General features: G+C 44.8%; 1 protein-coding gene across 4 annotated transcripts in view; it reads right to left on the bottom strand.

The window, feature by feature from the left end:
- Window positions 1–13,861, bottom strand: part of LOC122667594 (phospholipase SGR2) — a 112,815-nt gene that overhangs the window by 2,071 nt on the left and 96,883 nt on the right. For 3 of the 4 annotated variants that reach the window (XR_006333819.1, XM_043863928.1, XM_043863929.1), the window contains exons 16-17: window positions 8,841–8,934; window positions 8,640–8,702 (exon numbers count right to left, since the gene is read on the bottom strand). Coding sequence is in view for 2 of the 4 variants with exons in the window: in XM_043863928.1 (XP_043719863.1) it covers window positions 8,640–8,702; window positions 8,841–8,934 (157 nt within the window). In the remaining 2 variants the exon portion in view is untranslated. Of the gene's footprint in view, window positions 1–8,639; window positions 8,703–8,840; window positions 8,952–13,861 lie in introns of those variants that run through there. The other variant, XR_006333820.1, reaches the window with a different exon arrangement.

Genomic DNA, 13,861 nt, shown 5'->3' on the forward strand with positions numbered 1-13,861 from the left:
CATCTATTTCATTTCTAAGGTTCTTCCATACACGTAGAATCCTGAATTTAAAAAAATTAAGAATCAACGTAAGAAAAGGACAGACAAATAAATTCCCTTTGCCATCTTCCAACATGGAGGGTGTGACAGCACAGTGCTTTATGAAGTGGCAAAGAATCTGAGAAAACAAACCTGGTAACCCATGGAACACATATATCCCTGTGGTGGTACTATAGTCTATAGCCATATGGCTATGGGACAAATCAATGGAGGCTTGTTGGCCCCAAAATATTGACAATTTGAATCCCACAAAACCTTTTTTTTTTTAAGTTTGAATCTTCAACAATCTCAGGAAGAGGGGACTTGGACTCTGATTTTGATAGTATTCAGGAATACATGCCTGCTGAATCGCTGATGTGCAGACAGAGGCAAAGGTGAGACGGATATGACAGGCTAGGGCAGTGAGCCATATTACACATATGCAGGAGGTGGATAGAGCAAGAGAGTTTAGGGGAAGAGTTGGTTCCTCTAGAGCAGCTGTTCCAAAGGCTGGTCCTAGTGGTTCTTCTGCACTGGGCAGGAAGAAACATAAGCAGATGGAGTTGCCCTTTTGGAGGTCACAGAGAGTGAGGGGAGCCCCAGCCCCAGCCTCACCCCAGGACTCCAGGAGATGATGATGTTGCTGACATACTAGAGCAGGATCCTGCAGTTTTCAGGACTCAAGACCAGTAGATAGAAAAAGTTGAAGCTTGTACGGTCTGATTGGAAGGGTAAGGTCAGTGATGCCATGTTGAAGTGGTTCTCTTACCACAGTATCCCAGCACATGCTACCGAGGAACCCTACTATCATAACATGCTATACATTGTAGGGAAGGCTAGAGAACGAGTAAAGGGGCCCACTACTTATGAGCTAATGGATGTTTATTTGCCCCAATAGAGAAAGGAGCTAAAGGAGTACATAGTGATAGAGAGCCTAAAGGAACATGGTCAGAATACGGTGTCACTGTCAAGTGCGATGGTTGGATTGAACCTACTAGACAGTCCATCATCAACTTCATGTATACCGTGATGGTAAACCCGTTTTCCTCAAGTCTATGGATGGATCCAAGGAAAAGAAGGATGCAAAATATATTTAGAACTTGTTGAAGGAGGTGGTCCAGGAGGTTGGATAGAGAACATTGTCCAAGTGATGGACAACAGTAGTAATTATAAGAAAGTAGGGGAAAGACTGAAAGACAGATTAACAACAACAGGTACTGCCTGTTTTGGACCCCATGTGTAGCTCACTGCATTGACCTCACGCTGAAGGACATGGGGAAGAAGATCTTGGTACAAAGTATGATCGAGAGGTTGAGATAAGTTACCACATTTATGTACAACCATGGATATACCCTACAGATGCCAAGGACCAAGTGCGGTGAGGATGTTAGGCCGGGAATTCGCATTACTTGATTCGCCACCAACTACATTGCTCTGAAGAGCTTTGAGACAAAGAAGGTAAGACTAAGATTTATGTTTGCTTCATAGGAGTAATTAGTTGGAGGGAGTCAGGTCTTGAGGAGGTAGAACAGCCCAGTCGACCATATCTAGTGAGCAGTTCTGGCATGACCAGAAGATCATTATATTACTTGAGCCAGTGGTGAAGGTATAAGGATGGTTGACCCTGAGAAGAAGCCTACCCTACCATACTTGTCTGTAACATGAAGGACTACATGGCAACAACGATACAACTTGGTGATAGGAGATACGTTCAAATAGTCCAAGATTGATGGGAGAGGGAACTTATGCATCCACTACATAAGGCTGGTGAGTTTTCCTTTGTAGTTTGTACTACCCAATATGCATTAGGAATGAAGAAAAACCATTTAATATTACACATTGTCAAAGTGTTACAAGTGCAAGTGTACAAGCGTTACAAGTAGTCAAGTACAAGTGTACAACCAAGGTTAAAACATCCCCCTACGAAACTGTTCCTCCAACTCCATGTCAGTACCATAGAATTCAGGGAAAGCTCAAAACCTTTGGGGAAAAAGGTTATAGCTTTAGTTTGAATCATACACAAATCTAGCTCAAATGAGGCAAATCGTCATTGTAGATGGGTTATAATAGTCCCCGACACTTTGTTCCACTAAGAAATGTAGGTGATTTGACCAAAAATACCAAATATAGTTTTTTTTTGGAGTAACAAGAGAAACCACTCAAAACTCATGAAATGGGTCGAAATTTCGACCCGTGTCGATCGAAATGGTGATTTTATATGCACTATTTTGTACCGAAACCTTGCATTCCTACTAAGTCGCACCCAGATTCATTTTGACCTTCATCGAAACCAAAATATTTTGCGACATCTCGGTGGTTTCGACCAAGATTTCGAACTATGCAAGTGGCATCAGTTAAGGTGAGATGTAATCAAGGTTTCCACGAGAAGATTGAAAGGATAACTTTTAACGGAAAGGACAAGTTTATTCTGGGAGAAGTCAAGATAGCCACTAATCCCGCTTTAATCTTGAGAGAGGAGGTGGGGGTGAGGGGAAACAATAGAAAAGGAAAAGTACCGAGCCAATGTTGGATGTCCTCATATAACTCTCTGAGATAATGGATGTCTAAATAAAGACTGCATGCATCAGCAGCACTGTTTAAGGTTTTAGTGGAGTTGAAATGTCACTAGGCGATAGTGATACTCATTGAATGATTGTTGTACATAGCTATTACAGGTTTGGCATTTGAATGATGGTGATAACAAGGTAGCAATACTTTTAGTGAAGAGTTAGGACTAAACATACATTGCAATGAAACCATCTAGAAAAGGTACCTCAGGGAGAAAAACAAAGATGGAGGCATCTATATGTGTTCTTCAAGATGTCGCAATCAAAATCAAGCCAAGTGGAAATTATAGTCCTTGTGGCTTAAAATCACGAGACTCAGTACAGCTGTGCGGGACAACTTGCATACAGTAATGTCAGGTTGCAAGGATATTTATGCATCCTGGCAATATGAAGATTGAGTTGGGCAGCTATCTATCTTCCAAAATCTGAAGGAGGTCTTGGTATCCGCAGGATATGCGACTACAAAATTGTTGGCATCCTCACGTTAATCTGGAAAAGTTCCACCAAGCACGATTCAATCTGGGTCAATTGGGTCTACTACTCCTACCTTCTTAAAAATGACTCCATTTGGACAGCCCCCCAACCCGCAGACCCCTCTTGGGTTTGGCGTAAAATCATCCTCCTCCACCCCTTGCTCTTACAGTTACCTCCTCTGTGGTCGCAGATGGGACTTCTATCTCCCTTTGGTTGGATCCTTGGCACCCCCTAGGAGTCCTTTACAATATAATTGGTGCACCTTCGGTTTATTCGTTTGGCATACCTAAAACTACCCCTCTCCTGGTCCTTCCTTTCCAATTATAACCATTCCCCTAAATGTCGCATTTGGATCCTTTAGGACCCCCAAAAAATCAGCATCTCCATCTCTCACTCCTCTCCCCAGATTCTCCATCTTCTCCTATCCCACCCCAATTCCAATATCTCCTTCTCCCTTTCGGTAGTCTATGCCTTTAACCGGGCTGCCGATCGCTCCGCCCTTTGGGATGATTTGATCCACATCAAAGCTGGCATTGGGACCACTCCTTGGGGGGTGGGTGGTGACTTCAATGCTGTCAGATTTCAATCTGAGAAAATTGGAGGCCTCCCCTTGACTCCAACTCTGTCAAAGCTTTTAATGATTGTATTGAGGACATTGATCTAATGGACCTTAGATGGTCTGGTTCCCTGTATATCTGGAACAACTGTAGAGGGGGAACCGACCGCATTGCCTGCAAATTGGATCGTCTTCTGGTCAATGATTCTTGGCTCTCCTCCTTTCCCCACTCTCATGCCAATTTCCTTCTCCATGGCCTCTCCGATCACAACCCTTGTCATCTTCTCATTCCGCCTTACACCTCCTTTGGCCCTAAGCCTTTCAAGTTCTTCGACATGTGGATCCCTCACCCCCTCTTTCTTCCCACTGTCCTCTCGTCTTGGAGCTCCTCTGTCTATTGCCCCTCCCTCCCTCTCATCGCTTTTGCCAAAAAGCTTCGTCTCACCAAATCTGCCCTCAAATCTTGGAACTCCGCCACTTTCGGCAACATCACTTCCCAGGTCACCGCTTGTCGAGCCGACCTTGCCTCAGTCCAATCCCGCCTCCAATTTGACCCCTCTCAACCCCTCCCTGGCTGAGGACAAAAAAAAGCTTTCTGAAGAGCTATCCTCTCTTGCCTCTTCTGAAGAAAGTTCTCTTCGCCAGAAATCCCGTATTAAACGGTTGGAGCTGGGCGATTCTAACACGGCTTTTTCTTCCACCGTTCTCTAAAAGCCAGGTTGAGCACCAACTCCATCACCCTCCTCCTTGCCCGGGATGGCTCCCCCCTCTCCTCGGTCTAAGACATTAAGGATGAGGCCACCTCCTACTTCACCTCCATCTTCAATCCCTCCCTCCCTCCCCCCCTCTCCCCCTTTCCTCCCTGATCTCATTAACAAATTTATCCCCCCTGCCCTGGCCAATTCTCTCCTTGCGATCCCCTCAGATGATGAAATCACCCAGGCCATTTTGTCCCATAAATCCAATAAGGCCCCTGGCCCTGATGGTTTTAGCATGGGGTTCTTCTTGAGCTGCTAGGATCACATTAAAGATGACCTCGTCAAAGCTATCCGCAGCTTCTTTTTCAACCCTTGCCAGCTTGAGCAGGTCAACCGGACCTTCCTCTGCCTCATCCCCAAAAAGGAAGGTGCCTCTTCTCTGTCCGACTTCAAACCCATCTCTCTCTGCAACCTCCTCTATAAGTTCATTGCCAAAATCCTGGCAAACAGAATCCAGCTTGTCATCCCTTCCCTTGTCAGTCCTAATCAATCAGCCTTTATCTCTGGCAGAAGCATTGCTGACAACATCATTCTTTGCTCTGAAATTGTGAGAGGCTTTGACAGAAAATCCCACTCCCCTGCAGCCCATATGAAGATTGACCTTCACAAAGCCTTTGACTCCCTTAGATGGGACTTCATCTGTGAGGTGCTATCTCAGATGGGCTCCCCCCCCCCCCTTTCATCCGCTGGATCTTCGCCTGCATTTCCTCCCCCTCCTTCTTTGTCATTGTCAATGGCTCCCCTGCTGGCTTTTTCAAATCCAAAGTCGGAATCCGTCAGGGATGCCCCTTCTCCCCTTTCCTTTTCTCTTTGGCCCTTGAAGTCCTTTCGCGCAGTATCCAAGCCAAAACCGACCTTCACCTCATCTCCCCCATCCCTAAATGCAAAAACCTTAACCTTTCTCACCTTGCTTTTGCGGATGATCTTATGATCTTCTCCAAAGCCTCCCCCTCCTCCATCTTGACCGTTATGGCCTCCCTCCATCTTTTCGAGAGTCTCTCGGGCCTTTGTATTAATCTCCTTAAATCCAAACTCTTCCTCGCTAGTGTCTTGGCCTCTGACAGAGATACCCTCTTGTGCCTCACTAGCTTCTCCCTTGGATCCCTCCTAATGAAATACCTTGGCCTCCCCCTCATTCCTACTAGGCTCTCCAGCCACCACTGTAACCCCATGCTGGACAACATCCTCAAGCGTCTCCAACTTTGGAAAGGCCGTCTCCTCTCCTATGCAGGCAGGTTAGAATGCGTCCGCTCGGTCCTCCAATCCTCCTACATCTACTGGAGTGGCATATTTGGCCTTCCAAAAGCCATCTTCAAAGCTATGGAATCCCTCTTCTGTGCCTTCCTTTGGAAAGGTTAGGAAACCTCTCGCTTCCTCTACCCCATCAGTTGGAAATCCATTTGTCTCCCAAAATCTGAAGTAGGCCTAGGAATCCGTCGTATCCGTGACTCCAACACCGCGGGTATTCTGAAGCTGATCTGGAAAATCTCTTCAAAGCACGATTCTATTTGGGTTAACTGGGTCTACTCCCACCTCCTTAAAAAGGATTCCATCTGGACTGCACCCATCCCTTCTGATTCCTCCTGGGTCTGGCGTAAAATCCTCCTTCTCCGCCATCTGGCCCTTAGTGCCACCTCCTCCACTATCTCTGATGGGTCCTCAATCTCCCTCTGGCTTGACTCATGGCACCCCAACGGGGTCCTTTATAACTTCTTTGGTGTAAGAGTTGTTTATTCCTCTGGCATTCCCAAGTCCGCCCCTCTCTCTACCATCATTGCCTATGGCACTTGGACCCCCCTCCCCCTTCCCCCCCACCTTCTCCCGTTTCTGGAACTCCCTCCCTCCCCTTCCCCCCTCCCCCCCCCAACCCAAGCGGACAAGATCATCTGGTTTCCCTCCCCGAATGGCCTTTTCACTTTCAGTTCAGCCTGGAACCTAGCTAGATCCCAAGCCCCGACTGCCATGTGGCACAAGCTAGTCTGGTTCAAAGGCCACGTCCCTAAACATAGCTTCCGAGCCTGGAGAACCCTCAAACTTTGCCTCCCAAACCCAAGATTTCCTTCTTCATAGAAGAATCCTAGTTTCCCCCTCTTGTATCTTTTGCTGGACCGGCCATGAAGACATTAACCACCTATTTTTTGACTACCCCTTCTCTTCTACCATCTGGAAAAAAGCACTTTCTTTTATTTGGCCTCGCAAAAGGAGACCACTCCCCTTTGCTAGAGAGTGGCTTTAGTTGGACATGAGCTTTACTGAGCAAACTATATGCGACACTGTTGGCAAGCTTGTGTTTGGTGCGGCCCTGTATCACATTTGGATGGAAAGGAACCTTAGGAGATGGACCTCCAATTCTCGTTCGTTCGACTTGATTTGAAAAGCCATCTTTTTTTACGTCTCCTCCAAGCTTGGTGTTTTGCCTTTGAAGGTCATTCCAAATACCCCAAGGAACAGGCATATTGTTGAGAACCAGTTAGCTGGTTCGCTTCCCCTTCCCCCTCTTCTCCCTTTGTATATTCCCCCCCCCCCCCTTTTCCTCTTTCTCCTCGTTGGTAATACATTATTTATTCACCAAAAAAAAAAAAAAAAAAACTGCCCCTCTCTCCACAATCATATCCATGGGCTCTTGGTCCCCCCTCCCCGTTTCCCCCTTGTCTCACCGAGGTTTGGGCATCTCTCCCCCCTTCCCCCTCTCTATCGAACAAGGTTACTTGGCTCCCCTCCTATGAAGGGATCCAACTCTGCTTAGGACTTTGTAAGACCCCATGCCCCACATGTCCCCTGGTACAATATAGTTTGGTTCAAAGGCCACATCCCCCGCCATAGCTTTAATGTTTGGAGAACCCTTAACCTTTGCCTCCCCACCCAATCTTTTCTCCTCCACCGCCACATACCTGTCTCCCCCTCCTGTGTCTTATGCTGGAATGGTAATGAGGATGTTGACCACATATTTTTCTCCTGTCCCTTAGCCCAAACTATTTGGAAGAAAGCCTTACACTTCACCAGGGAGTGGCTTTGGTTGGATAGGGCTATTTCGGGTAGTACAATCTGTGATACTACCAGAAAGCTTGTGTTTAGGGCTTTTATATCTCACATTTGGATGGAACGGAATCTCCGTATATGGACCTCCAACTCTCGTTCTATTGACATGATTTGGAAAGCCATCTTTTTTTATGTTAGTTCTAAGCTTCACATGCTTCCTCATAGATCTCTTGTTGACACCCCAAGGAACAGGCATATTGTTGTATCCTAGGATTTAGATACTTCTCTTTTTCGGTCTCATAGCTCGTCTTCTTAAGGCTTGAGGCTTGTATAGTTCCCCCACCCCTTTTTCCCTGTGTATTCTCCCCCCTCTCTCCTCCCCTATGTCTGGGGTTTTTGGTAATGATATTTATTCACCAAAAAAAAAAAGATCGAGTCACTTGAAGATTTCAGCTTTTGCCAATTTCTAGTATAACGAAGGTTTTCAGGTATCAGGAGTAATTGCTATTAATGGAGCAGAATTACAAACCAAGAATTTAGTCTTAAGGTTCACATAGAGTAAGGTGGCACTTGGGAAGAGTATTTCTCTTCCTCTTTTTTTTGGGGGGGGGGGGGGGTGGAGGGGGAGGCATGGACAAAGCAATATTGTGGAAGAACCAGATAATCTTGTTTTTGTTTACTTTATTCTTCATTGCAGTATTCTAGATACACACCATTCTTTTTATTTCTTGTTGCCATGAGTCCTGCAATCACATCTTACTAGTTACTACACAACAGCAAGCATGTGGCTACCTGAATGCTATATGTGAAAATTTGCATAAAATCAACCACTTTCAACAATTTAAAATTAGGGTAAATTACACATCACCCCCTGGTTTTCAAACGAAACTCAGATCACCCCCTGGTTTAGACCCCAATATGACAAATTAGTCCCTACCGTTAGTTTTATGCTGTTAAGTGATGATGTCAGCCAGTTAAATAAATTTAAATCCCTAAACTACCCTTGACCAATGTTGAGATGAAGGAAAGGTAGTATTGTAAATTTCATTCTAATGTTTTAGTACAAGGGTAAAATAGTCCTTTCACACCAATAACTAACGGCAAACTAACACCGTTACTGTAGAGGGGGTGATTTGAGTTTTTTCAAAAACCAGGGGGTAATCTGAGTTTCGTTTGAAAACCAGGGGGTGACGTGTAATTTATAATCAATACATCATGAAATTGTACAAAAAAATAAAATTTAAAACCATTTTCTACAAGATTTTAAATCTACAAAGTTTAACCTACTCTCATAGAATTGAATTGATTCACAACTGCTTGAGAACGTGCAGCCAGATCTTCAGTGAACTCCTGCATCAAATTCACAAAAGATTATGCTTCTGTGTAAGAAAGAAAGAAGATTGAATACAAAGGGGAAGATGATCTTTCACCAAAGAAAAGGGGTGGGGATGGGGAAGCTGATCGATGATTGCATTTTGCAGTTCATACCTGGAATCCTATATGTAACCTCTTTCCACCTTTGTGATAAGGAATAATGACCGGGCGTTTGGCGATGTTTTCTTTACAGACAAGCGGTTCTACTCTGTATGAAAGCCCACCCTAGATTCATATAATGTGTTCACTTCACAATAGAACTTCATCACATACAACAGAATTGAATCTTAAGAGTTCTAAGAAAATTTTATCCATGTGGAAATCATCCATCATCCCAGCAGGTTGACCACCTCCAACTCCAAATTGCCAAGGGGAATGAGAAGCAGGTAAGAAACTCAGGGAGTCAATATTTAAGTGATATGGAAAAAGAAATTGATCTGATGAGATTATCAGAACAATATACTGACAGAAATCCTTTTCTATATCTGTACCCATTCCAAATCATTCTATTCATCTAATAAAAGAAATCCTTTTCTATTTCTATACCCATTCCAAATTGAATAATTCAGATAGTAGCTCATCTAATCAAGACTATTTTAGGCCTAAAAGATCTCCTTGATGGACCAACCCATTTAAGGTTCATTAAGGTTGACGCTCCACTCCTCTTCACAGTTGATTTTATGCTGGTAGGGATGTAAACTCCTAACACAGAGGCAATGGAAGAAATCCAAAAATAGATTTATTGAAGTGCAGAAAGAACATAACATAGAAAAGGGATTTTCTTATTGACACTTGTTAAGAGTTAGTTTTCCTCAAGGTTATACTTGGAATATCTTTGCTTATCAGGGTCTTATATGTCTTGTGTGTGTTACATAAGTAATAAGGGCATACTTGTAATTCTTTTACAATTTTTATTATAAATATACCCTACGTCCCTACTACTACTGATTGGAAGGTTAAGCTATTCTCTCTCATTGGTAGTTCTAGTCTTGCCTTTTATTATCTCTTCTTCTCTCTCTCGGTTCTCTCTTTTTTTCTTCTTCTTCTAGTTGTTATTGTTGCTTGTTCTAGGTCTGCAACTGTCACAGGGAATCAAGGTTTTAAGTATCCTTCTGTATCTGCCAATACTAACCGATACGTATTGTATCTTTAAGGTACCAATACGATGGCACTTCCATCTTCCTCAGTGAGTGCTCCGGTGGTGACCCGTGAGTGCCCCCACCGGCATGGCCGGCCTCCTTGGTGGGGTGCTTTCCCCATCCAGGCCTACCCAATCCCTCCCTTCTCCCCCCTGCCTGACCCCTCTGTCACTTCTCTTCCCCCTTTCTCTACCGGTCTTTCCCCTTCCCCTCCTGCCAAACTATCCTGGAGCTCACTTTTCAGTCAAGCTCCTCCGACTGCCAGGGAGGGCCACTCCCTCCATTATGTCCCACCATCCATCATCGGATCCTCCAAGGTAGCCCTCTGCTCTTCGGAGTTGCTAGAAGTTGAAGCAGTGAAATGGAAAAATTCCTTGGTTGGGCACTTTATCGGTAACAGACCTCCTTTTCACATTATCAAATTGTCTTTAACCAAACAATGGAAAATCCATGGGTTGGTAGAAACGTACCTGCTGGACAACAGCTACATCATCTTCAAGTTTTCCAATGAAGATGAAAAGATACGAGCTCTTGAAGGTAGCCCTTGGCAAGTGGGTAGAAAACCAATTTTCCTTTGGAAATGGGATCGGTTCCTCCATCTTCACCATGTCGACCTCTCCATTCTCTTGTGGATCACCCTCCCTGGGTTGTCACTTCGTTTCTGAAGCGAAGATGCTCACAGCATCATTGGGTCGGTAGTCGGCAAACCTCTTTACTTTGATGGTCGCACAAAAAATATGGACTGTTTAGCTTTTGCGAGGCTTTGAGTGGTGATGTTTCGGCTGAAGAACCTCCTCCTTCCTCCCTTACCGTGGTTGATGATGAGGGGCACCCTTTTAAATCCACTTTGAATGGCTTCCTCCTCTATGTCAGGTTTGCAAGATCTTTGAACACAACTCTAAGCTCTGTGCATCCAAGTCCTCTTCCATTGCTGGTGCCCTTGCTAATCCTCTGATGGCCTCCGGTTTTGATGCCCCAGACCCAAGCCACCATCGGTTCTCCATTTATCCTCCCCCTGCTCCCTCATCCATCCATGGCCTTTCCCCTATATTGACTATCACTCTCCCAGTTGTGGCCGTCGGATAAGCTATCACCGGCAAGCCAAACACCAAAAAGACAAACTGGCCTCGGGTTTCCTTCCTTTGTGTGGTTAGACCTCAGTTGCTCTATTGCTTCCATTAGTCCATCCCTTTGCTTCAGGGACCGTTGGTTCAAACGCTTCCTCGATTCTCTTGTTGCCCAATACCACCACCACTGCTAACACCGCTTTTGACCCCTTTCTGAGTTGACTGCAGATCCTCCTATCGCCAAATCCTCTCCTCTTTACCAGCCGACTGGTCGCCATCACCTATGGACTCCTTCTCTTCCTTTGCAGGTTTCCTCTTCTCGCTCCCCTCCCCTTCGAGCTGCTTCGCTACCCCCCATCCTCTTCGTTTAGTGTGATCCATCCCCTTCACAAATCCACCTACTCTCCTATCCTCAAATACCCTCTTCCGTTGTGACGGGCCCCACAGATTTTTCCTTGGGCCATATTCCATCCCCCTGATGGGTCTGCTGCCTCTCTCTACCCATCCCCCACCCCTCGTGGGTTGCGGTGTGTTTTCTTGGGTTACTCTCCAACCCAGAAAGGTTATAAGTGTTACCATCCCCCTTCCCGTCATACTCTGGTCAGTATGGATGTCGTTTTTCATGGACGTCTTTCCTATTATCCATCCCCACATCTTCAGGGGGAGAATTCTGGTTCTTGTGAAGATGTGTTTGTGCTTCCTCCCCTTAAGGCTCCTCCTCTCCCATCTACTTTGGAGCCTATTTTGGCTGCTGTCCAGCCTACTTTAGCTACTGCCCAGCCTCCTTTGGCTGCTGCCCCTTCTTCCGCAGGGATTCCTTTACAAGGGGAGCTTGTAGAAAATAATGATGGTCATGTGCCTAGTCAGGGGGAGTTGACTCCAATCCAGAAGACCATCAGTGAATTTCAGAAGAGAATTGACAACTCGAATGTTATCTCCTACCAAAAGAGATGCTCCAAAAAGAGGGCCGCATCAATCCACTGTGGCACCAACACCTATCCAATTGCCGGCTCAGGATCTAGCTCCTCATCCTCCCCCTCCTGGTGAGACTTCTCCTTCCGAACTACCTATTGCTCATCTCAAAGGTACTAGGACTTGCACCTTGCATCCCATTTCTCGCTTTGGTTCTTATAGATCTCTTTCCTCGTCTTTTCGTGCATTTGTGTCTTCTCTTTCTTCTGTTTCTGTTCCTAAAAATTGGCAGGAAGCTTATGCAGATAGAAAGTGGAAGGCAGCTATGTTGGAAGAAATGAGAGCCTTGAATAAAAATAATACTTGGGATCTTGTAGATCTTCCTCCAGGGAAAAAACCAGTGAGATGTAAATGGGTGTTTGTGGTCAAACAGAAGGTTGATGGCATTGTGGATCGATATAAGGCACGTCTAGTTGCAAGAGGCTTCACTCAGACATATGGGATTGACTACCAAGAGACTTTTGCTCCTGTTGCAAAGTTGAATACTGTTCGAATTTTGCTATCTTATGCAGTCAATCTTGGATGGGATCTACAATAGCTGGATGTAAAGAATGCCTTCATAAATGGAGAACTTGGTGAGGAGGTGTACATGGATATTCCACCAAGGTTTTCTTGTGACAGTAATCAAGGTAAAGTGTGCAAATTGAAGCGAGCACTTTATGGGCTGAAGCAGTCACCTAGAGCTTGGTTTGGTCGGCTTCACAAGGCCATGATTTCTGTGGGCCATAAGCAGAGTAATGCTGATCACACTTTCTTTATAAAGAGGGCTGGAAAAAACCTCACTGTTCTTATAGTCTATGTGGATGACATTGTGATTACTGGCAACGATGGTGATGAGATCAACCGGTTGAAAAGTTTCTTGGGCAGGATTTTGAGATTAAAGATCTAGGGAAGCTACGGTACTTTCTAGAGATTGAGGTTGCCAGGTCTTCTAAAGGCATCTTTCTCTCCCAAAGGAAGTATGTCCTAGACTTGTTGTCTAAAACTGGTTTGTTAGGATGTCACCTTTCAGATACTCCTATGGAGGCTACTGTTCATCTCAAAGAAAAGGAGGGTGAACCTGTTGATAAAGGCCGGTACTAAAGACTAGTGGGGAAGCTGATTTATCTCTCACACATACGTCTAGACATTGCTGTTGCTGTGAGTACTATGAGTCAGTTTATGCATGACCCCTATTCTTCTCATATGGAGGCTGTTCTTCGGATTCTTCACTACTTGAAGTCAGCTCCTGGAAAAGGCATTCTTCTGTCTCCTCATGGTCACCTATGGGTAGAGGCATATACCAATGCTGACTGGGCTGGTTCTGCAGATCGGAAATCTATCTCTAGATATTGTTCTTTTGTAGGGGGCAATCTTGTCACTTGGCGTAGCAAGAAGTAGAATGTGGTAGCTCTTTCTAGTGCTGAAGCAGAGTTTCGTGCTATGGCACAGGGCATTTGTGAATTACTTTGGCTGAAAGGCTTGCTACAAGACCTTGGCGTTCCTGTTCATCTTCCTATGATGTTGTACTATGAAAACAAAGCTACAATCAGCATTGCTGAAGTGGACAGACATTTTATCAAGGAGAAGTTGGAAGACGGATTGATTTGTGTTCCCTTTGTGATGTCTACTGATCAGGTTGCCGATATTTTCACCAAGGGATTGTCTGGAAAAGTGTTTCATCCTAATCTAGTCAAGTTGGGCATGATTGACATATTTGCTCCAACTTGAGGGGGAGTGTTAGAATCGTAGGGGTATTTTGGACCCTTTTTCTCTTATGTTTCTATTATGTGGGTTTTAGTCCCACATTGCTTATTTGTAATTCTGTCCTCTATTCTCAATGATATAAATAAAGAGCTTGGGGTGATCATTAATCATCCAAGCCTTACTCTAATTCTAAATCTGTTAGCATTTTGAAAACCTTTTTTACCTTTGACTTAAAGAACTTTAGGGAATAAAACAAGGGGCAAAAGAAGGT

This window comes from Telopea speciosissima, chromosome 7 (assembly GCF_018873765.1).
Source record: "Telopea speciosissima isolate NSW1024214 ecotype Mountain lineage chromosome 7, Tspe_v1, whole genome shotgun sequence".
NCBI classification, from domain to species: domain Eukaryota; kingdom Viridiplantae; phylum Streptophyta; class Magnoliopsida; order Proteales; family Proteaceae; genus Telopea; species Telopea speciosissima.